Genomic DNA, 23,528 nt, shown 5'->3' on the forward strand with positions numbered 1-23,528 from the left:
AACAGACTGTCACCAAGCAATTTATGAGGGAGCCCAGAGACACACAAACTCACTGGTTGCATAAAACGCCAAAGTTGAAAAACTTGATCCTTGGTATTCTAGAAAGTACTAGCATCTGCCAAGAGGCAGAAGAGTCAGTTTATGCTCATTTCTGCGTGCAAAAAGTTTCAAGTACTTACACACATTATTTAACTCTGTGAAGTTGTTGAAGAATACACATTATGGTAAAAATAAACAAACAACCCCGCAAATAAAATCAAACAAAACAAAGCACATTAATGAAGTAGCAAAAGAACTGAGGATCTGGAGGGATGGTTTACAAGCAGATGAAATGAGTTTGGGTACCCAGAACTCACATAAAAGCCAGAAACAATAGTGTACATGTCTATAATCCCAGGGTACCCTTACTAGGTGATGAGCAATAGAGACAGGATTACTGTTGTAAATGCAGGAATAAGCTTGCTTGGACTACACAGAGGTGAACAAGAGGGACTATGTCTCAAACAAGGCAATAGAAAAGCCTGAAGGGCTGAAACCTGAAGTGGTCCTTTGACCTCTACATACATGCCAGAGAAGATATAGGCTTTCATGTGTGCATATGAGCACAGTACAAAGTTAGAGAACGAGAGAGAGGAAGAAGAGATAAGAGGAGGAGGAGAAAGAAGAAGAGGAGGAGGACACATAATTCTTAGCAGAGTTGTACATGATAACATATAAATATGCAGGTATATTATGTATATGTGCATATATTCTCACAGACACAAAACAACTTATGGCTTTATTGCATTGCATTGTTAAGCTCAAAACTTCATGCTTTTTATAGTTATATTTGGGGTGTGTGTGTGTGTTTTATGAATTTAGCAATAGATTAGCTGAACAAAACTGAAAGGGAAAAGCCTAAAACTACACAAACACATTGGGCAACTGCACTCAGTCCTCAAGATATGGGTTACAGATATGATCTTGAAGTTCCCTGATTGGGAGCTGAGGTTGCAGAGACAAAGAAAATTAAAATATATTCTAAGAATTTGACATCAACCTGTTGTCAACAATTACATCATTAGATGCCTGAAGACAACGGTTATGTGCTTTCAAGTTCATTATTTCTACCCTGTAAGTCCCCACCAAACTTTCCCCCAAAGGATGAGGATGGGCTAGAACCCCTTCCCATGGAAAATGTCTTGTTGGTTTTATTCACCTGTTCTCAGGAAGTCAGAGGATGGTGCTAATCTTTCAGAAGGGAGAATAGCACAGAAAGAGAGAGGAGGGGAGTGAGCAAACTAAAATGAGGGCCTTAGGGAGCTTGCCCACATGTACAGTGAGAGAGGACTGGCAGCAGCTGCGAGACAGCAGGAACCCAGGGTCCAGGGCATAAGACACCAGCAGCGTATCAACAGGGAAACAATGGAATGTTAGGCTTCCCATATATTCCCTCTGGAAAGACTTTTACATGTGTGCTACTGTGACATGGAGAGGCGGTTGGGGGGGGGGAGGCTAATGAGATAATGAAGGTGCTCATTAACAAAGAGCTTCAGACAAAAAGAAAGATAATCATAACATTAGAACATTCGCCAGGGCCAGGCATTTATTCCATTTTCTTTAAGGCAGCTATCTCAGCTCCTAGAATAGTAACCGATGCCTTCCACTCGCTGTGTAAATATTTGTAAAATGAATCAGTTCATGTGTGATCTTCTTACATTGTTCTCAGAAAATGATGTTACAAAGTCACGATAATGTAAACTGTGAATCCTCATTTAACCAAGTAATGTGATCGAGGTTTACTGGGACATTGAAGAATGAGGAAGTTGATGTGGTTGGGCAGGAGAAGGAGACAAATCTCTTGTCATTTTCTTGCAGAGTAGTTGATAAGTTTTGAAAGGTAAGAAATGGAAAGACGGTGCCTTATGAAAAGGGAAGCTCTGCAAAATTCCACCAACCTACAAGAGCTGAGCAGGGCTTCAGGGCATGGTGAGGAGGCCGCTGCTCTGCTCCGGCCTGCTGATTGGTTTTCTGCAGGCTATGTGGTGCTGTGTTAAGTGGGATATTCAGAAAAGAGGTACTAAGTCCAGATTTTGCATATGAGAAGTTTTAGATGCAGAGCCATTAGCATCAGGTCAGAAGACAGAAGTTCATGTATGTTTGGCTGCTGAAAAGATTACAACAGATCCTGATGACTAATTCCCCTCCGTGGCTGGTAGGCCTGCCCTGGTTATCCAAAGTTGAGACAGCAGGCAGAGGGTTTTTATATCTCCTATGTCACCACCTATAACTTTGATTATGCATCACCCACAGGAAGAGATTTAGCTTGGGCAAATGACTCTTTAGTTAAAGCTGGTCTTGCTGATGGGCTCAGGTAAGACCAATCAGCCAACACTTGGAGCCACTGAAGAAAAAGATATCATCTCATTTTACTTCAGGGATTGGGTGGGTGCTATTTACTCTGTGGATATAATGTTTTGACAAAAATAAAATTGAAATGTGAAAATAACTTCATCTCAGTAGGATTTGCTGAAGTGAAGGAGCCTTAGGCAGGAGGTTTTGAGGATAGCCTGGACTACACACTTTAGCAGGGCAGTGATGGAACATGCCTTTAATCCCAGCAATCAGGGAACACAAACAGGCAGCTCTCTGAGTTCGGGGTTATTCTGGTCTATAGAGTGAGTTCCAGGACAGTGAGGGCTACACAGAGAAACCCTGTCTTGGAAAAAGAAAAAGTCAAAACCAAAACCCAAATCAACCAACCAACCACCACCACCACCACCACCACTGGCAACAACAAGGAGGGGTGGGGGGAGGGAGAAGAAAAGAATATTGGCTGAAAAAAAGTAAAATTTTTTCTTTTATTTATTGTTTCCCAAACACTCACATACTTGATGAGGTACTCCATATTTGTGGAACTAATTATCTTATCTTTTATTTATTTATTTATTTATTTATTTATTTCCCCTAAGTACCTGCCCCAACTAGGACCTAGATTAATGATGCCACTAAATGGCTGAATTCAAATTCCATTTAAAACTGAAGCTCCATGTGGTGCCTCAGCTACAAATCCCATGTCCTCCTAAACTCAACATTGGAAGCATGGCATTTCCTAAATCAGATTATGGCACTTTCTAGGTTAATGAATTTGCCATTTATCAGTAGATACACATGCTGTGATAGTGTTCCTATTATGGCCCATCTTCCCAACCAGGCCCCACCATGCAGTCCACATCAATGCTAAAGATAGCAATAATTTACCCATCATCCTTTGTTGACATACGTAACAGGTATCAGGTAGTAGTTTATATGAAATATACATAAAAATACACCATACATACACACACAGAGAGAGAGAGAGAGAGAGAGAGAGAGAGAGAGAGAGAGAGAGAGTCAGAGACAGAGACACAGAGAAAAAGAGACAAAAGACAGAGAGGGATACACATAGAGAGACAGAGAGAGACAGAAACCACAAGTATTTCAAAAGCTTGAAATCAGCTATGATAGGGAGACGCTTATCAATAAGGAGGTTCAAGGCAAAAAACACAGTCCATCCTATCTTTTGCATAAGCGACAATGGAAAACAATTTTACAGACTACTCCTTATGAATTCTTGAAGACAAGGGCTGGACAAAAACAAAAGAACATGTGCACAAATGTGTATGGGGGTAAAAATGAAAAGCAGCAGAACAGAGAGACACAGACCGTGGTATGTATTATCTCAGACCTGAATAAAAAGCGATAATAAAGAAAACACACAAACCCTCAAATAAAGAAGAGCAACAATGAGACCCTCATGGAGGTCAGTTCTGTTTAGCAAAAACTATCTATTCTCTGTGTCCTTGTTCATTTCTCCCGCATGAAGCCACTTGCAAATGTCATCCTTTCCCCGTTGCCAATAGATCACACATTTCCTAACAGGATAGATAGGGTAGTAAGGTTCTAATAATGGTAATAATAATAATGAGAAATGGCCCTAGAGATATATTTCATGTGTCTTGCTCTCTCCTTGTCTTCCTTCAGCAGCACAGTTTCCCAGCTAGTGGGGCATTAATCATTGGAACAGCGGCTCTAAGATAAAGGCTGGGTGACATTTCATTGTGTATTACAGAATGAGTTGTGGGTGCACAAGTATGTGTCTCTCTCAGTATCTGGTGAGAGGGTATGGAAAGGCAGAGCAGAAAAAATCTGTCATTTCATATATTTATACTGTTCAAGACCATCAGGACCGGCTTCCCATTGTTACTGTGGATTAAAATCATTCACGTCCTTCTGATTCCATTGGAGGGCAACTCTCTGACAGGGGAATAAATATTGTGACAAGGTAAATTTTTTTCTTATGTTTTTCATCTGTCTTAGGGGTATGCAGCAGAGTGAGGGACCAGAAGAGGAGGCATCAAGAACCAAGAGAGCATTGTCTAATGGGAAATTTTTTTCTTTGTTAATCCTTCTTTGGATATCTATTTGTTCACTTATCTAATACTTGGGATGAGTTCAACTTTTCATCTTTAAGAGCCCTGAACTACACTTTTAAAGATTCTGATAGGGAGGGTAAACAGATGCCGTGGCTACTCATGATAGCACTGGGAATATCTATAAGCTCTTGCCCCATAAACTGAGCAGCATAGAGTAAATCCCCTGAGAGGTTGTGCAGAATCTCTGGCAATTCTCCATCCTAAACGAGAGTCTGTTCTTCAGGAGGATCACCAAGCGTGTTATGTGATGTTAAACTCAATAAGCATAACTTAATAAGCATTATTTTCCATAATAAATGCAAGTGTACACAAATATCTCTCTTCTCTTTTTCTTTGTCTTTTTCTCTGTCTTGTTAGTCCTTGTTCTCTTTGTGTCTCTATGTATTTATCTCTTTGTTTCTCTATCTCTTTCATACACAGAGAGAGTGTGGAGGAAGGATGAGATGAAGAGGAAAAAGAGGAGGAGGGGGGAGTGAGGGAGAAAGGGGTGGGGGAGAGAGAAAAATGACTATCATCCAGAAAGGATGATAGAAGGAAGAGGTTTCATTATGTATACAAGTCAATCAAATTTCCATCAAGCAATTCTCTCTGTGACTGCTAGCCCCTGCAAACAGGGTGTATATAATTCTGCAACATTTTCATCCCAGGATGATGATGAGAAAAATCAAAGGGAAACTTATTTCCCCATTTAGCTAATAGTAGCAACTCTCTAGAAACGAAGGCTTTAATTAGAAGGTTTCAAAAGGCAAGGCCTGTCATAACAACACCTAGTGTTTCTCCTTTCTCCAGTCATTCAGACAGGCACCAGGAAGTTATGAAGAGCATCCCACCCTCCCACTGTCTTGTCACAGACAGAATGGAGCTACTGATGTTGAGATCTGCCTACAACTGTGCTTGAAGATGGAAACAGGAAGTAAGGCATATATTGTCAGAGATAAAGAACCAAAACCAATCTCTGGAATTCCATTTAAATTAGAATATTGAAGAAACATTTATTAGGCAGTGTATCTTTTACACAGAAGTGGCCATTGCTTGATGCATTTGGACAAACTAAGAAAAAGGGATGAATTATGAAAAATTATTGTATTATTAAATCAAAGGCATGCTGTTCATCTTTCTCAACTGAAGTCATCTGATTTGTGAAATGTTATATAATTCCCTAAAATGACTGGAGTGGGTGATGATGCACTCAGGTGTTGTGAAGACTCTACAGGATAAAATTAGTTCTTGCTATTTCTTACCAAAAGTGTTCCTTGATAGAGAAGCCAATAGGAGCAGCCTTATCAGGCAGAGACAATTGATGTCTCCAGGATTCTAGTGTTTGGGATAGGCTGCTGTTGTTGTTTTATTTGTTTTGCTTTGAGGAAGGGTCTTACTCTATAGCCCTGGTGGCCTGTAACTCGCTAAATGGATGCTATTAGCCGCACAGTTGCCTCTTGTCTCTGCTTCTTGAGTACAAGGATTATAGGTATACATTGTCAAGCCTGATTTGGATTCATTATTTACTCTACCATCTATGCCCTTTAAAGACAGGGTGTCATGTAGCCCAGGCTAGCCTCAAACTCACTATATAATGTATGACCTTGAACTTCTGATTTTCATGCTTCTACTTCCCAAGTGCTGGATTGTAGCTCTAGACCACCAATGTCTGGTTAGCTTCAGCACATGCTACAAAAACACTCTATTAGTAGCAGTAAGACCCTACACATAGGACACCTTATTCTTAAGGCAAGAAGTCATGGAAAATAGCGCCAACCACTTCCACAGATAAGCCTCAACAAGCAATAGGCCTTTGGGAAGCAGCAGCTAGGTTTGAAAGCCTCAGCCTATAACTCTTAAAAGATATGCGTGCTTCTCTAGAAGGCATGACAGATTGTTGCCTGTTTTTTATTTCCAACAATGCTGGTTATTACTCATTATTAGTATATGTTTAATACTATTCCAGGTAGAAAAGGCTAAATCTAGCTAGAGCATTGTGATAGGAGGTATGGCTAGAGTGACAGCAAGGGTAGCAACCACAGGTAACAGGGTAAGGACTCTGGCTTTGGTCCTGGCTGAGTAGCCAGTTAGGTGACTGCAAAAATCACCATGATCCTTAAAACCACGTGTCAATGGCCACATGTGGGGATCTGAGAGCCGAACCAATACCCTCTTCTAGATGTTCAGGTACTTTGCAACAAGAGCTAGCACTTGATCAGTAGTTTTGGTGGGAAATCCATCCCACCAATCCTATAATCCAATTAGACAGACATCTCTATCACTTTCATGAGAATATTTAAGTTTCTAGCCTATATGCTGTCAGAACTTCCTCAGAAGACCCCTTAAGAAACTAGACATCTCTCTGGGTTGTGGCTGTCCCAGACCTTGAAAGTTAAAGGAGGGATAAAAAGAAACCATGCTCTGTTGTCTTCCCTCAGCCATGTGCACTGGCAACGTATAAGTCCTGAAGGTGAAGCCTACCCATAGTATTTTTCCCCTTCAACTCTTTCTGTCTCCCTCCCTCTCCCTCCCTGTCTCTCTTTATCTCTCTCTGTCCTTCTCTCTGTGTTCCTCACTTTCTTTTTCATCTGAACTTTCCAGAAAGAAGCCATCACTGGAGGATCTTACCAGGAAACAAATAAATTGGAGTTCAATTTTTTTCCCCTCCACATTATTCTCCAAAAGGGAAAGGAGAGTATCTATGTGAGGGCAAGCAGAACACAAGAGATATTTCCTGGCTGGCAGCTAAAGTCTAATTAGACTGACAAATATTCAGTGCCTTCCCTAGCTATGAGGCTTGGCAGGAAAGCAAGAAGCCTGGAGCCACACATTATGTAAGGCTGTTAATCAATATTAGCTGAGCCCTGATCCTAAAAATAAACTTTACCAGGGGGGGTTTGTTGTCTAGTGATAAAAAGAAGGGATCAGAAATTGTGGATTCCTTATCTCATTTCTATCAAGCCCATGGCGGTAGGGAAAAGAGAGAGAGAACAGAAGGGGATAACTCTCCAGGAAAGTCTAACCATTCTTGATACATACTATAATCACAAGGCACTCCAGACCTGGTACATAAGATTTACATCCCAAGCTGAGAACCCACAGATTATTCAAAGAATGTGGAAAATAGTTGGTGACCTATCCTGGACCTCAAAAATCCCACTGATGAACAGTGTGAAATTCCTGATCTTTCATCATTTGACTTATAGAAATTGCAACTTCACAGCCTTTAAACTGAAGTTTCTCCATATATTCTAACCGATCGACTAAGCTGACCTCTACTGAAACATATGGACATTTCTGGTAGACATCTGTCTTCTTTGTTGAGGTCATAAGAGGTCCCAGTCATGTTAACCTTTGTGTGTATAGGCCAAACAGTGCTTGTACTGATGAAACAGTCAGGAGTGCTATGTTCAATTAAGGAGGTGAGATCCTACTGTGAAATTCTTCAGTGAATATGTATGAATGACTTCTCATGATCATATTTATTACTCTCAATATAGCAAAAAAGAAGGTGTACTTATATTCCCTTAGGCAGACAATGAAACCAATAGAGACTGGACTTAGCTTAAGGCATATAGCTAAGTAACTGTGAGTCCTTAACTCAGAAGTTCCGATGGCAAATCCCACCGGCTTTATTTAACATACTTTATTTAACATACTTATTATTTATTTAACATACATATTCCACTCAGAATAGAGGAAGTATAGGAGCAACTCATTTTGTTTTCAAGCTGTCATTATTAGTATCAAGTCTGAGGTGTGCTCCTAACCTGCCATCGCCTAAACATGAGGAACCCAAAGGAAGAATTTTCACATACGCACTGTTGCAAAGTCTGAAACCTTAGAGCTCCTTTCTGGAACTTTCAGAGGTAGTTCCCACTCAATCATTGCCATTATAATGCTTGAGCTAGAACAAAATCTCATAGACTTTCATCCCACTGTTTATTAGGATAAATCCAATCCAAGGCTGAGCATCCTGAGTTTTCTGTCAATTATCTGGTGGCACACAGCCTGACCAGTGTCAAGGTGACTTTACCTAGGCCTAGGACACAAACAGTAGGTTATGATCAGTTTCTGGCTAATAGCTTATAAACAATTCTAAACTGCTATTTGCACAGGACACAGTGAGCTCCTTTTCTGCTGATTACTACTCACACTGGAGGCCAAAGATAAGAGAATTCACATTTATTTTTTTTTTCTTTTTGCAACTATTTTCCTCTTGGCCCATTCCTCTCTTCTGGGAACCTTTTGGCTGAGGTAACTGAAAGTAATGAGAGTGGTGAGAGCCTCATTCTTTAGTCCAGAATGAGGGAAAGAGCCTGGAATGCAGACAGCAGTGAGATTTCCCATTTTAAGGTCTGTCTCCTCAGTGTCATTGTAGCTACCCAGGTGCACTGGAGTCACTGGAGTTGGTGAAGATCCTGTGTGGCAATGGGGGGGGGGTGGTGGTGGTAAGGGTGGGGGCAGGGGTGTGGTTTGCTAATAGAGTTCTTGTCTAATTCAAGCAAAGCTCTGGGTTTGATCTCTACCAACCCCACAATCCACACCACCCTCAAAGGTTTTCAGGTAATTTCTCTGGGTAATCTTAGATTATGCCCACAGATAACTTAATCTACTCCAGTACTCTGCATACTCTCCCAGATGTAGGGGATGAGCTTCAAGCTAAAGTTCTCAAACCCACAAACCTTGCAAGTCACAGCTTTGACTTACTCCATAGCTCACAAGACTTGAACTTTCTTCTTGCCCCGGTGTATTCACTCTTTAAGGCCTTGTTTTATGACTATCTCATCTATGACAATGCCCCAAGTTATCCCATACACTACCCTCCCAATACCCACCACTTCTCATAAATCACACTGAGAGACCTCTTGTCTTCTTGAGGTTAATGGCTCCATGACACAAGTAATCTAGATATCTAATTTTGTTTGTAACCTTCCAAAATATGTACAAATTGGTTGATTTCATGACATGGAATATTTTCTAAAGTCCACTTAACTCTAAAGCTGGTTTAATAAAATAAAACAAAAATCCAAGGTAGTTAATGAGATGATAGAGGAGTCTATTCCTAGTGTCATATACTTTTTTAATTTTCCAGGATTAATTTTAGGGTCAAAATTCTACTTAGATCCTTCTGAATCTTGACCCCAAATTTCTCCTTGACCCCAAATTTCTAACCTCTGTTCAGAATTATAGCTACTAATATCAATAGAAGCAGTTCTTGTTTGCTCAATAGATTATTGCTTGACTTGCAAATATAATAATAATAATTAATAATTAATATTAATAATAAATTGACAAAACACTGACAGTCTGATTCTGCATCATATATTTCATTCAGTAGTTTTCTTGTTGACATGATAAAATATCTGATAAGGTAAATTAAGAGAAGAAGACTAGTTTTGGTTCACAGTTCCAGTGTATCATGACGGGGAAGGCATGCCTGCTGGAGAATGAGGCAGCTGGTCAGTGTATTCATATTCAAAAAATATGGGAAAAATAATGCTTGTGTTCAGTTTGCTGTCTCTTTTTGATTAAGCCCAAGACTCCAGCTAATGGAATGGTTGCACACATACTTAGGGTGTGTCTTTATACCACAGCTAACCTAGAAAATCATACACAGACATACCAGGAGGCTTATTTCTGTAGCCATAGTAAATGTCGTCAAGTCTTCCCTGAAATTGGAAAAGGCCGGGAAATGTACAGCACAAATGGGTATAATATAGACAACTCAAGCCTAGGTCAGGCCCAGGCTATGAGAAACTGATGGCTTCTGCTTTATGCCCATTTCAATATGGTCTGAGAGCTCAGAGAATAGCCACTTTGCTAAAGACAGCCACTAGACCATAGCTGGTCCTGGGGGAACGTCTGTCAGTTTAATTAGTGGAAGCAGAATTGCTTTCGCCAAACTTACATCAATGTCTGAATCTGTAAACTGTGATATCCAATGACAAAGCTGTTTTTTAGCTGTAGAGTTAAGGTAAAAAGAAAGTGTTTTTAGCAATAGGTATTTAAGTGTCCCGTGATCTATCCAGGATCACTTAGCTAGTGTGAGAATGGACTAGACATTAAACCCAGGATATCTGGCTCAAGTCCATTATATACTATAGTTATACCAGTGGAAAAGACTGTCTATACACCCCAGTTATTCTAGAAGTAGAACATTACTTCAGCCATTCTACTTCCGGTTATTAATTGGCTACAATATAGCAAATAAAGCCTACCTGGTCTACTGGCTAATACAGTGTCTGTTGAATACCTACTAAGTACAAGGCTTTTATTAAAGATTATTATCTGTCTACCTGGCTTCTTAATGTGCACCTTAGCCACCTTCTCACCCTTAAATTGAGAGGAGCATCTTGAGGCATTCTTTTTAATATAAGGTCAAGATCCATTGCTTGGGCACAATAGCTGTGAGTAATTTAACATAGTCCATGCCATTCACAAGCAATCCTGTACTCCTATCAGTAACAGACTGATATATCACAGAGATCAAAGTACCAATTACTTCCAAAAGACTGGAGCATTGAAGAGCTGTATCAACTCAAAAACGATTTGTTCACATTCACACACAGTTAAGAGCAGCACTAAAAGCACTTTGCAGTTTTCTTTTGATCTGATGTGAGCACTAGGCAAGGTCCATCAGAGATGAACTCCTCAAAGGAAGTTTTCCACGCTAATGCTTTAGGAAAGAACGGGAGAATTTTTTTGAATAGTGACATTTTTATACTTGTGGTCACACATGCTTAATTGTTTTTCTCCTAGAAGTGTCTCATTTTAGGACAACCATGCTTTAATGATATCATCAAAGTGCAAAAGAAAAGAAAGGAACTCCACTTGTAAAACGGTCTGCACGAGATTTCAGAGAGATGAAAACTGAATGATGGACTGGTGAGCATGAGATTTAATCTTTCCTATTTTCTTTTCTTTTTTGAAGTACCTCTCAGAGATCAAAGCTACATGAGTCTTCTTTATCCAAGAAAATTGTCTGGGTCATACATTGCATGTATTTGAAGCTATCCACTATGTCCAGCATCTAAGACTTGTCCTAACTCATTGGGTAGGTTTGATGCCATTTGTAGATGGTACTTGGGCCAGAAATGGCTTGACTATAAAGGTTTTAGGTTTGCATAAAGCATGGGACAAATTCCTTGTGGCTAGTTGCCAAGAAGAAAAGTACCTAAAATCTTTCACAATATGTCTCCTCAAATTTCTCTTTACACAATCCTGGGGTTTCTGTATCCTTCAGCCTGGGTCTAATCAATTCTGCTAAGCTCCTGGCTTTCCTCCAAGAGTATGTATTTATGTACCCATAAAAACAAGGAGTGTCAACAGATTTATATCCCATCTTTATAGCCTAGCAGAAAGAAAACGGAGAAGCATGTAACGATGTAATCCAATTTTCACCAGCCTCTGAAAGAAAAGCAGCTCACAAGAGGAAAGCTGTTGGAGAGGGCTCTCACTGGTGGTTACTTGCTCCAAGAGACAACTCAGGTTTAGAGATAAATCAGTGGTAAGGTTTATGCACCCTGAAATCCATCCCTGTCCAGAAGCCCCTGGATCTCTTGGGTTGTAGAAAGAGATTAGCAACTCAAACAATCTGCCCCCACTGCACCTCTATTTATGTATTTGCTGTGAGAGGGAACAACTAAAGACTGAAAATTACTAAAAATTGAGGCAATTCCCCGAATCCCTGTATAGCCCTAAATCCACTTGTGGTCAGTGAAAATTTGGTCCTAAGGCAGACAGCAGAATCAACCATTCCTATGGAGAAAAAACCATTTGCTCTTCTGCTTCCCACAGAGTTAGCAGAATATACTCTGACAGAAATGAACCAGGTCTGCCAAGACCTGTGCAAACAGAACTACCCTTTTACGAACAGTAAACAGATCTATGCTTGAACTATGGAGAGTCATAATAGAAATATATATTGCCTTTTATCTTCTTCTCGGTGAGTGGAGTGAGATGTCAGGAGTTATTGCTGTAATATCAGCTGAGAAGTGCTATTTTTCTCTTTCTAGCATGTACATAGGTATGCATGGAATGGCACCCATGATTATAGGACCGCTCTGCTAGCTAGGTTCTTAGCAGCCTTTGGAAAACATATAAAATTGGCCAGTAACGTCATCAACACACCGGTTTCAAATTGTTCTTAGGAATCATGAAAGAAGCTGTCTGCATTTCTGTTCAAACTCAAAGAGAAGGAATAAAGGAAGACAACGTGTTTCCATACAGTGAAGTTACATAATTTAGAAAGATTAAACAACAACAACAACAAAACCCAAAACCGCATGGGTGAGTTTGAATGATTCACTCTAAGTTTTTAGTGTCCACTGGAATGGATGGGAAGGGGATGTCGGGAACTCTACTGAGCTCCTGGATCATGTGCGAAAACTGAATAGCAAAAGGGATAAGGACTGGTATGTTGATTTTTACGAACAACTAACTAGGGTAGGGATAATTTCTCCCACAAGCACTGGCATGCCTTCTTTGATGCCAAACCATTTAAGACTAATAACTCGATTAACCTCCTGCCCTCTACTAACTAGATTTATGAACTGCCAAGAGAGGCAGCTAAGTATTAAGCTTTTGCTTGTGTATAATTATTTTCGAGTGGAAAAAAAAAATGCCTTACCACAAAAACCAACAACGTTTTGCTTAGCTAAAATGAAACCTTTACGTTGTCTAATAAAAATCACTGTATTAGTCAAATAAAGTAAAAAACAAAACAACAAAACAAAAAAACCAAAAAAACAAACCAAAGGCTCCAAAATGACAAGTCATTAATTAGGACTTAATGTCAAACACAAGGACTATTATTCACAAGAACAGAATCAAGAGAAAATAAAAAGAATATTATTCACAAGGAGTGATTGAGTGTCTAGCTTCAATTGTCCTTGATGTAATGATATCCATCGTCCTTAACAATGTACAGTTCATGTTCTACTAAAGCTATCTGGAAAATGTGAATAGAATTGAACCAGGGTACAGACTTGATTTTGATAACAAATGTTCATTTCTCCTTCCTACTTTCTGTTAATTGAAAAGAAAAGGTAACGCAAAAGAGAGGAGAGGGACATCTTGTAATAAAAGTATGGTCCATTGTTCATTTTGAATAATAGCTTTCCCATTTCAGTGACAAATGGAAAGTATAACACGAGTTATCTCATGAGCTCATGAGTGGCACAAGGTTTTCCTAATTCACTCAGTCATTGCTTCCTCTTTCTGTAGTCTCAGTTCTCATTACCATGAACATCTTCATCTTTTCTTCAAAGGCAGTAATTCAAAGTAATTAGCTACCTAGAATACTGGTCACAGCATCAGTGTTTCAAAGTCAAGAAAGAAGAACAAAATCACAAGAGAAAGTTTTACCTGAATGCTGGCTGTAGAGCGGTTCTTGCGGGTGGTTGTCGTAGCCATGGTGGTGGTGGTTTCCATGACAGTGGTAGACATTTCAGGTGGCATGGAGGTTGTCTGTGTCGTTCCCGAGACTGATGGGACTTCTCCTACTAGCCGAACACTTCCATTGATTTTAATATTAGGGTTGTTCTCAGCTGCCATGTTCAGTACTTTCAAACCATCATAATAGAGCCCAGAGAGTTGACCTTGGAAGAGACGTCCTTTGTCCTTTCCTCCGATGGCTATTTGCGCCTGGGTGTTGAAGATGGTTAGCTGCCGGCCTAGTGGGTTAGGTGGAGGAAATACTATTATTTCTATACATTTCTGATCCTTCCTTTACCTATCCTGTATGGAGTAAGCACCTAAAAAGGCCTCCTTGAACAACTGAAATAGGTAAAATATATAAGAAAAATTCACTCCTGGAATTGGTGAGTAACATTTTATGGTAATTACCTCTTCCACTATCTAGCTAGAGCTCGTAAGTTACCAGGATAACTAAGTCTTTTTCTTATTCAAAGGAAGGAGACAGCTTGGATTAAATATGAGCAGTGTTTCAGTCTCCTGAGACATATAATCAGAAATGACAGAAACATCTAGTTCAGATCATGACAAGAGTGAACCACATTTGCCTAGTGTTCTGACTTAAGCTATAAATTATCATAATGACAACAGAAAAGAATGATATGAGGCAAACAAAACTCAATGAGGTGACTGAGAACATTGAGTTTAAAAATTAGGTTCAGTAATTAAATTAAATTTACTGAAACTGCAATTAAGAGGCTCAGATTCATTGCAAGCTTGTAAAATGGACATTCTGATCACCAGAAACAGAGTTTTTCATAAACCATCATAGTGAGTAATATTCTATCAGCATTTGCTATTTAACACCATCATAATGGATGGATAATTTGGAGGCAGAATGATAAGTCAATAGATTATTCTCTAAGATGGGGGGGGGGAAGGGGTAATTAGGCATTGATAAAATTCCTAGAACTAGAATGGGGAGAGGGATGGGATAATCCTAAAATGGTTTTAAGAGGATAAGGGGAGAATAATCAGAATATATTATATACATGTGCGAATATATTATATAAATAAAAATTAATCAATAAAAATTAATTTTAAAGGGAAGATGGGCACTGACAAAGAAAACAAAATGTAAAATGCCTTGAATGATGTAGGACATGGTAACAGGTTGTAAAATGCCAATAGTTAATCTTATTTCAGGTTTTCTTTGTGGGCAAAAAAAAAAGTGATCAGAAAAAAATCATGACAGAACAGTTTAGAATGGAGCATTCAATTAAGTAGGCTTATTCTCCATGATTTCAACTTATATTTTTTTTTAAAGCCAAACTAGGTCTTTCCAGTGGGTGGAAAACACCATTTAAAATCTCATTGTAATTTATCATGACAGCAACATGCTATGGCCTTTCTTTATGTTTTCTCTTTAGATTAATTCCATCTGCTTTCCCATATGGAGTTGAGAGAAAGAAAGGCACCTATTTGTGAAATTAAACACATCTGTCCTGGAGTTTTCTTTAGACAGTGATCAACAGAGCCACTAATTCTTCATCTAATCACCTTGATTATTTTAGGTGTAAATAATTATCAACTACTTTTTGCTATTCACGCCTGCTTGGTGAACAATATGTGCTTTCTCTCTCTAAAAAAAAACAAAAAAACAAAAAACAACAACAACAACAAAAAAAACCCATCGGACAGAGGTACGTTGTGGTGTTTGGCTTCTCAACTTCTATCACTAGAACAATAAGCTCTAGTTTGTACAAGGTACCACTAGCCTTGGATTTCTGGAACTTAGTGTAGATATACCTTCTCAGTGTATTCTGCTGGAAGGCATGAAGAAGAAGAAAAAAAAATAGCATATGTTCAGGGTGTACTCTTTAGACAAGTGTCAACTTTACTATCTGGGCAACTCTTGAGGGTCATTATTTGAATGAATTATAAATAATAGTACTCTCCTTTTAGTCTGGGAAACTTTGTTAGGGTGGAACTAATACACACTTCATAAGAATCTTAGACCCATACAAAGGTTCATATTTTAATGATAACAGAATTGTCTAGTTTGCAAGGATATATTCAATTCATTCAATATTTTCCAATAAATCTCAGTGTCCTGTGAGTTGGTACCATTTGACAGTTGCATATTTTTTTGTCTCTGTTCTCCTCACATGAGATGCAACATGTTCAGTGCACCGTGGTGCAGGGTAATGGACTAGAGGTCATATTCCTTTCTTTAGGAGCCATACACTTACTACAATAGAAATAGAATAATAGATGTAACGAATAATTTTTGCTTAGCTTCATATCAACATTTAAAGTAGCTTAACATACTGATTTAGAATAAGCTGTTTAGTGGCAGGTTTCTTGGCAATAATGTTAGTATCTTAAACTAGATAGCCCCCATGCAAGGTATCTTTTTCATATGCACAACTGTTGCCCATTTATAATATTATCTCTTTTTATCTTTCATCTTCTCCTCCTTACTTCCTCTCTCTTTTCTATGTAAGCCAGCATTGGTGATTAGTTAAATGGCTGAATAACCTTGATTATATGTAGAAGATTTTATGTTGTAATATCCTTGGACTGCTTCATAATGACAATCTCTTATAATGGCCCTCATCTTACTTTCCCGGAAAGATTCATTCTGCCAATACTTAAAAATGAAAGGCAGTCCAAGAAAATTGAAATTCAAACTGCAATAGACTGGCTGGAAATGATGAATTGCCTTCATTCCGTTTGCTATAGTTCACTCCATAAAGTGGGCATTGCTTATTCAAGAATGACCGAAGAATGAGGAAAGGCGTGACATGGTTTAAGCCATTAGATTGAAGTGTTGCTTTATTTTTTTGGTTATCATTGCTTTATCAGGGTGATTGGACCACTCATTGTTTTAGTGCCAACACCCTGGTGGGTGAGACAGAGAAGGGCTATCCCAGTTTCAAATCATGCCACAGAAAGGGTTTGGGTTTCTGTTAGCTTGTTTGCTCTGTATGGTTAGGTCTTTTTTTTTTTTTTTTTTTTTTTTTTTGGTTTTACAGCCTTCTAGTCCTCTGTACTTTGCCTACATTGTTCAGGCCAGAGCCAGAAATCACTTAGGGAAAAGAGCACTCTGTCTCCTCCCACGTCTTCCTGTCAGTGTCTCATTTTTTCTTTAGATGCACAGGAGATCACGAACAATAGAAAAACAGTATCCGTATCCTCTCTGTATGAAGAATGTACAGAACTAACTGGAGAAAGTTTCTGTTTTTATTATTTGCACAAGATGCCTCAAAATCAATGTCAGATATCATTCTTACTGTTGTGATTTACAATGCTTAATAACTTTATAAAAATATTATATGCATACATTTGAATAAGTGTGTACTAGAAATACACACATGTTTTGGAGTATGAAATTTTGGAGTATGAAAATCTTTCTATTGAAAATATTATGAAATTTGATGATAACAGCAAAACAGGGTTTGTAGCATGCAACTATTTGCTTCATTTTAGATTCACATCTTTTTGGAAGTCATTATCTATTGCCTCATTTTTAACATCAAGTTCACATAGGCTTAAATTAAATCTGTGCACGTCTCTAGTCAGTGTTGCACAAAGACTAATTAATTAAATCTCAGAATACCCTGGGGGAATAGGCAGCATTATTTCTCCTCTCCTCATATGGGAAATCTAAGACATAGAGAGGTTAAGTGGGTTGTCTAAGGTCAGAAAGTCCGTCAATAGTAGACAGAGACAGCAGACCCACTCAGCAATGCTCTCCTTCAGCTCTCCTCCTCAGTAGCAGAAAGAACTCCAAAGAGACACCCCCATGTATTTCTGAATGCACATGCCTATCCTCCCTTTTATCTATTTATTCTTTATACTCATCTTCAAAAACAAGGTCTTCCAGTGCAAATTTTCCATTCTATTTGCAAATGAAGGTAGCTAGATAGAGGAAGAGGTAAAGAAAATAGATGCTACTCACGCAAATTACATAAAGAGTAATTTCGGGAAAAATGGTAAAGGAGATAATCTCAGTTTGCAAATGTTTTGTCCAATAATGTATACATACATATATATGTATCTAATAAAGAAGCCAAGATATACCCATCCATACCCCCTCAGCCACCCTTGCCCTCCCAGCATTCAACGTGTCAGTATGCGGGCTTCCTTTCTCCATGAAAGCCAGCTGATAATGCAGGTATCAGAAGAAAACTAAAAGCTTACTAACCACTTTATAATGGTTTGTACAAATGAAAATGCCTGGCATGCTATTAAACTTAGACTTCAAAAGGCAATGGAATAAAATAAAATATTATTAACATAAAATTGAAAGAAACACAAAAGTTCTCTCAGGCACATGAGACTCAGACATGCATCTCGTTCTCTTGTTTTAAAGGTGAGGCAATCATTGTCTTTAACGTTAAAGGGACTTTATGAGCTATTGATTACAAATCGAAATTATTTGCTTTTTAGAGTTATTCTTAATTTATTTTTAATTAGACCCCATATGTTGAAAATAGGACATGCAGTTAAGATTCGGTAAGCACTTCCGTGTCTAAACATCTGAAGCATACACAGGTGTCCTTCATTTCTTTATTTGTAGATTATGTAACATCTCCAATTACTCCTCATATCATACTCAATCAAATCTCTGCATCAGAGATTTAGGGGTTCTCTGAGGCCTTGAGACAAGAGTTAGATTATACTGCCTCAAGAAAGAACAGAACCCCTAGCTTTTTTAAAGAAAGAGAATTTTCCTAATAAAAAAGCAAGTGTGTTTCTAGTAAGCAAAAGAAATCACACAGAAAATTTTGCCAGGGTTTATAACTGCTGCCTTCTTCGAGTCAGAGTGGTTGTTCTTGTCAGTAAATCCCAACACGCTGTTTGGATTTTCATAATACTCTCCCCTTATCAACTCATTGTCTTAATAACTTACACTTTGTTGCATAAAACATCTAAAACATCATCTGAATGCACCAGGGTATCACACCAGCAAGGTGTGAAACAGGTTTGTTTAGTTTTAGTTTCCTGAAACAACTGGAAAATAATTAAGTTCTCCTAGAAATTTAGCCTCTGACAGTTTGAATTTAGAGGCAAAATATGTTCTTTCTCATCTTTTTCATTGTTTCAAAACAAATTATGACACACACTGCTTCTTTTATAACATTTGTTTTATGCACTTTAAGTTACAAGAGTTGATCTAGGATTTTTTTTTTTTTTGGTTTGGTTTGATGTGGTTTGTTTTGTTTTTGTATGTTTGTTTGTTTGTTTAACCATACTATATACAGCAAAACCAAAACAGATTCAAGATATAAATTTAACAAGTATTTTTTTTTGAAAATTCTTTAGAAAGCTTTGGTGAGAGGTAATTTAAAACGAATTAACAAATAATGTCATGCAGTGGTTAAATTGCCATAATCCATTTCTTTCTTTCCTTTTCTTTTTAAATAGAGGTTTCCTGGAATTCCTTGTTTGTGGCTGCCATGTTGACAGCAGGCTAGATGTTAGTCCCTTTAACTGTGTTTTAATGGCGATGTATTATTGCATGATTTATCAACATATGGCAGGTGGAAGCTGACACAAATTATAATGAAAATTAAAACAGTCATTTATGCAGCAGGCGATTATCATTTAAGGAACATTTATTTGCAGGCTTTAAGAATGAGGGTTTAGAATCAAATGAGTTTTAGAAGGAAAGTTTAACGACCGTTACCTTTTTCCTGCAGCCACTCCTCTACAGGCCGGTTATATTTGAAGGGGATTTTCTGTTTTACCATTTGGAGGCGTTCATTATCAGTGTTGCCTTTAAAGTTTAAAAAACAGCTTAAAGAACAATCTGAAAAGTCAATAGGTCATTAAAAAAACATCCTAGGTGTTCAGTTTGTTTTATGAAGAGTTTTAGAGATAGATATCAATTTATCATTAGTAGAGGTGGAGCCGAATTCACTCTGCCCTTGAATGACAGGTTGGAGGTCAGATTGATCTCAACTGTGCAGTGCTCCATCACATATTGGTCACATGATTTGGGATATAGATCAGTAAGCCATCTGGCTATTTACAGAAATCTCTTTACCTTTTTATTCCTTTGCCATCCCCTTTTCTCTCATCTACCACGGAGTTGGTTCCAGTGAGGCTCAATATCTAATTTTCCAGTGTTTCTCCTATACATCAAGTTTACAATGCAAAGGGAATAATCAGACCCTTGTTCATGCAGATGCTACTGTTTTTCTGATGGATTTAGTTCAGGAGCACAGGGTGGCTGTACACTTGCCATTACTCTCAAGCTTGTCCTTGCTCTGTACTCTAGAAAAAAGGTGCTAGCGAAGATGATTGAACCCCTGCTATCCAAGGGAGACTGGCCAAGAGACAGTACTAGGATTTTGTTATATGTTTTTGTTTGTTTGTTTGGTTGGTTGGTTGGTTTGGGTGTCTGAAATAAGACTCTGACCATAGTTCAGGTTAGCTTTAACTCATAGTAATTCTCCTGCTTCAACCTCTAGAGCTTGAACTAAAGGGAGATTTCTTACTCCAAAAGGAAACCCTGATAGTACAATACCTAGATGAAACTGGAAGAGTAGTACATATGGCACTGTAGACCTCTATATTTTTGTTGTTGTGTTGTTATTGGATATTTTAAACTGATGGGATCCACAAAAACCATAACTACAGGCAAACGAAGTTATACCACTATATAGCATTTACAGAGTTTGAGCATTTATGCTTTATTATTGCTAGAACCTGCTGACTCAACTATTCATTCCACTGCTAGTCCCACTTCTATGAAAGGGTCTTCCAGAACAAGCATCCATTCACAAAGCCTGTAAGGAATATTTCTCCCGAGCATGAAATATCAAATTAGTTTCTGGCTCAAACATTGTGTTTTAACTGCTGGAATGCCCTCTCTTCCTTTTGTAACTGTTCTCACCACTCTTGGGTGGTTTGCCTAATTAGGAAAGACTTGGAGAGTGCTGGCGTAGAGTTACACCCCTAATGAACATGCTTCAAATAACAAAATAATGAAGGCATGCTTTGGGAACTGCTCTAGCTCATCAGCCAGCCTCACATTGATTTACTAAAAACCAGTACACTTTAATTTATCATGTTTGATTCAGAGCCCCGAGTTAAAAACTTAGGAAACTCCACTCCGAAGTACTAATATTTTAAAAAGGAACCAAAAATCTTAAAAACAGATGGCTGAGGATTGAATTATAGAGAAGTCCGGGAGCTAGAATGAATATTAGGCTCTAGTACAGCGTCAGACCAAGTTAATAGAAGTAAGCCATAACATTCCAATCACAGAGCCATTGCAATGCAGCAGTTACCACGGGCCCAGAACTGTGACAGTTAGGATCTCCTTGTTGGGCTTGGTGGGAGAAGGTAGAAGAAAGCTAGAAAGTGGGTAGCCATGTTGGTGGATGGTAAGTCCCCATAGGCTTCTCTGATGAAAACATTATTCTGAAAATCTGAGTAATCCTTACTGCCTTGGGATATTTTTTTTTTTCCCTGCCCTGGAATTTAAACGAACAGTGACTCATGAGAAGCAACACGGATATGCTTCCAGCCCACACTGAAGAGCTCTAGGTGCCTATATAAATTATAACATATCAACATATCAAAGGGCAGTTATAACCCACTGGAGGCTTTCTTGTGCAGCAGCTCTAGGCCTTGGGACTAGGACTACCAATTGTTGCCTAGGACTATCAATAAACAAAAACTTACTGAGGGATAATGTGGATAAGAGGGAAAATAAACAGTCCTGGACTCTCATGGCTAATATAAAGCTTTTCTCGAAGTGTAGCAGTGTGAGGGATAGGAGACAATAAGCAAGAAGAAAAACCTAGCAAAAGCATCATTTCTTGCTGTCTCTATACGGCCATAGTGAAGGACACTGTTTTAACTGGTCCTTACAACACCAATTAGTGATTGTGATATTTGTTCTTGGAGGATCAGTGTACTTTGTATTCTATTATTAAAAAATAAAGTAGGCAATTCTTAAACGTTTTCATAGAAATGGAGTACTTTTCTGAAAATAATCCATATGCCTGATTGTTAATTCTACTCAGCAGGTGGCACATAACACGTGGACTTCTACAGGACAATGAGATGCCACAATCGTAATTGAATTATGCAGAATTCACCTTCAATAAATTTTGCAGCTTTGGGGCTCCTGTATTTATTGTTATTGTTGACAACATCACTGAAGGCAGTGATGATTTGCATTTTGCTCCCTGGAATGAATTAGTAAGGACAAAATAAATATAAAATGGGAACTATTGCTAATATGCAGGGCAAACAGAAATAACTAAAAGTCCAAACTGCCAGGGTCATCTAGACAACAGAGTTAATTAATTTACAGGCTATATTGATTTGCCTCTTCTAAATATGCAGGGTCTCTAGCTTTCCCAAAGAGCCCAATAACTATGATTCATCCTCTTTTAAATACAAAGCAGTGTAGGAAATCACTTTATGGACATAGTTGAGGGAAAAAAGAGGACGCTGTTGGGTAACCAAATGGAGAAAAGCACAGCTGGAATCAACCTCTGACCTTTCTGAAAATATAGACAGTCCATTCTTCTCCACCTCAGCTTTAAAGACATTTAGAAGCATGGTTTAAGTCTTGGACACCAGACTGATACCACCTGGCACCAAGGATACTGATCTAGCATACTGTTAAAAGTCATGAGAAACAGAAGGCCATTTGGAAAACCACATTGGTTTAAGTCACCACATTAACATTGTTCTTAGTCTCTTTTCATGTTCTTGTTGGCTTTTATTTTAATTTGTCTAAAACACTAGTAATCTCTGTTTTAGAAACATGTGCAAGTGAATGAGTTCATTTGCTCTGAGCCCCATTCTAGAGATGGAAGGAAGGGCATATATTCTTTATTATACGAATTCATTCAGAGGACTATTCTGAAAGCTGCACAAACCACTTTAAATTCATATACACTCTCATTAAATACACAATGACATTAAGTTGTACATTTCATAGAACAGCTAGCATGGACACTTAAAGAGTATAATTAATTACTCAATAAAAATAATGCTATACTCAGGAGAGAATGGCCTTATGAACAGCAAGTCATAATTTTCTTCAAATAAAGCATAAGAATTACTGATTTGACAGAAACATTACCACACAAAGTAACTCATAAATTGAATAGGGAGCTCTTAAAATAAGTACTTAAGTTAATTATACGAATTGGACATCTACATAGAATGGAAATTTTAGAGAAACAAATAGCCATGTTTTAATCTACTTGAAGTAGAGTATGTGCATGCTTATTCTGACACTCTTGACAAGTTATTGAAATTTTATTCAGTTTGGTTTTCTGCTAGCACAATTATTAACTAGTTCCACTTCTGGAGACATGTAGAATATGCACTCTGAAGTTACCATATTGAGAAGAGCAGAAGGCTCTGAGTTGAAATCACCAAAGCCAAACTGGTTCATACACATAGCACTGACCATTCTGTAGAACTATCTCAGTTTCCCCTTTGCACATAACCTTTTGAGAGTCAAAGTTTTTAAGTAATATAAACAGTAAAATAAGGTGAACAAAGCAAATCAACTTTTCAGTTGGTCCCAAGCTTACATCAGTATCTCTTTAAGACGTGAATTTAATTTTTGCTAATCACTGCCACATCTTGCAACTGGAGAACTCAATGAACACAAGAAAATTCTTGCATAGAACA

At 38.3% G+C, this 23,528-nt stretch overlaps 1 protein-coding gene across 50 annotated transcripts in view; it reads right to left on the reverse strand.

The window, feature by feature from the left end:
- Nucleotides 1-23,528, reverse strand: part of Nrxn3 (neurexin 3) — a 1,548,305-nt gene that overhangs the window by 117,229 nt on the left and 1,407,548 nt on the right. For 33 of the 50 annotated variants that reach the window (XR_013106667.1, XR_013106666.1, XR_013106665.1 and 30 more), the window contains 2 exons: nucleotides 19,546-19,635; nucleotides 13,803-14,110 (listed from right to left, as the gene is read on the reverse strand). Coding sequence is in view for 47 of the 50 variants with exons in the window: in XM_076921530.1 (XP_076777645.1) it covers nucleotides 13,803-14,110; nucleotides 19,546-19,635 (398 nt within the window). In the remaining 3 variants the exon portion in view is untranslated. The remainder of the gene's footprint in view (nucleotides 1-13,802; nucleotides 14,111-19,545; nucleotides 19,636-23,528) is intronic. The other 17 variants (XM_076921537.1, XM_076921535.1, XM_076921533.1 and 14 more) reach the window with 1 other exon arrangement.

The sequence above is a fragment of the Arvicanthis niloticus genome, chromosome 23 (assembly GCF_011762505.2).
Source record: "Arvicanthis niloticus isolate mArvNil1 chromosome 23, mArvNil1.pat.X, whole genome shotgun sequence".
Classification (NCBI taxonomy): Eukaryota; Metazoa; Chordata; class Mammalia; order Rodentia; family Muridae; genus Arvicanthis; species Arvicanthis niloticus.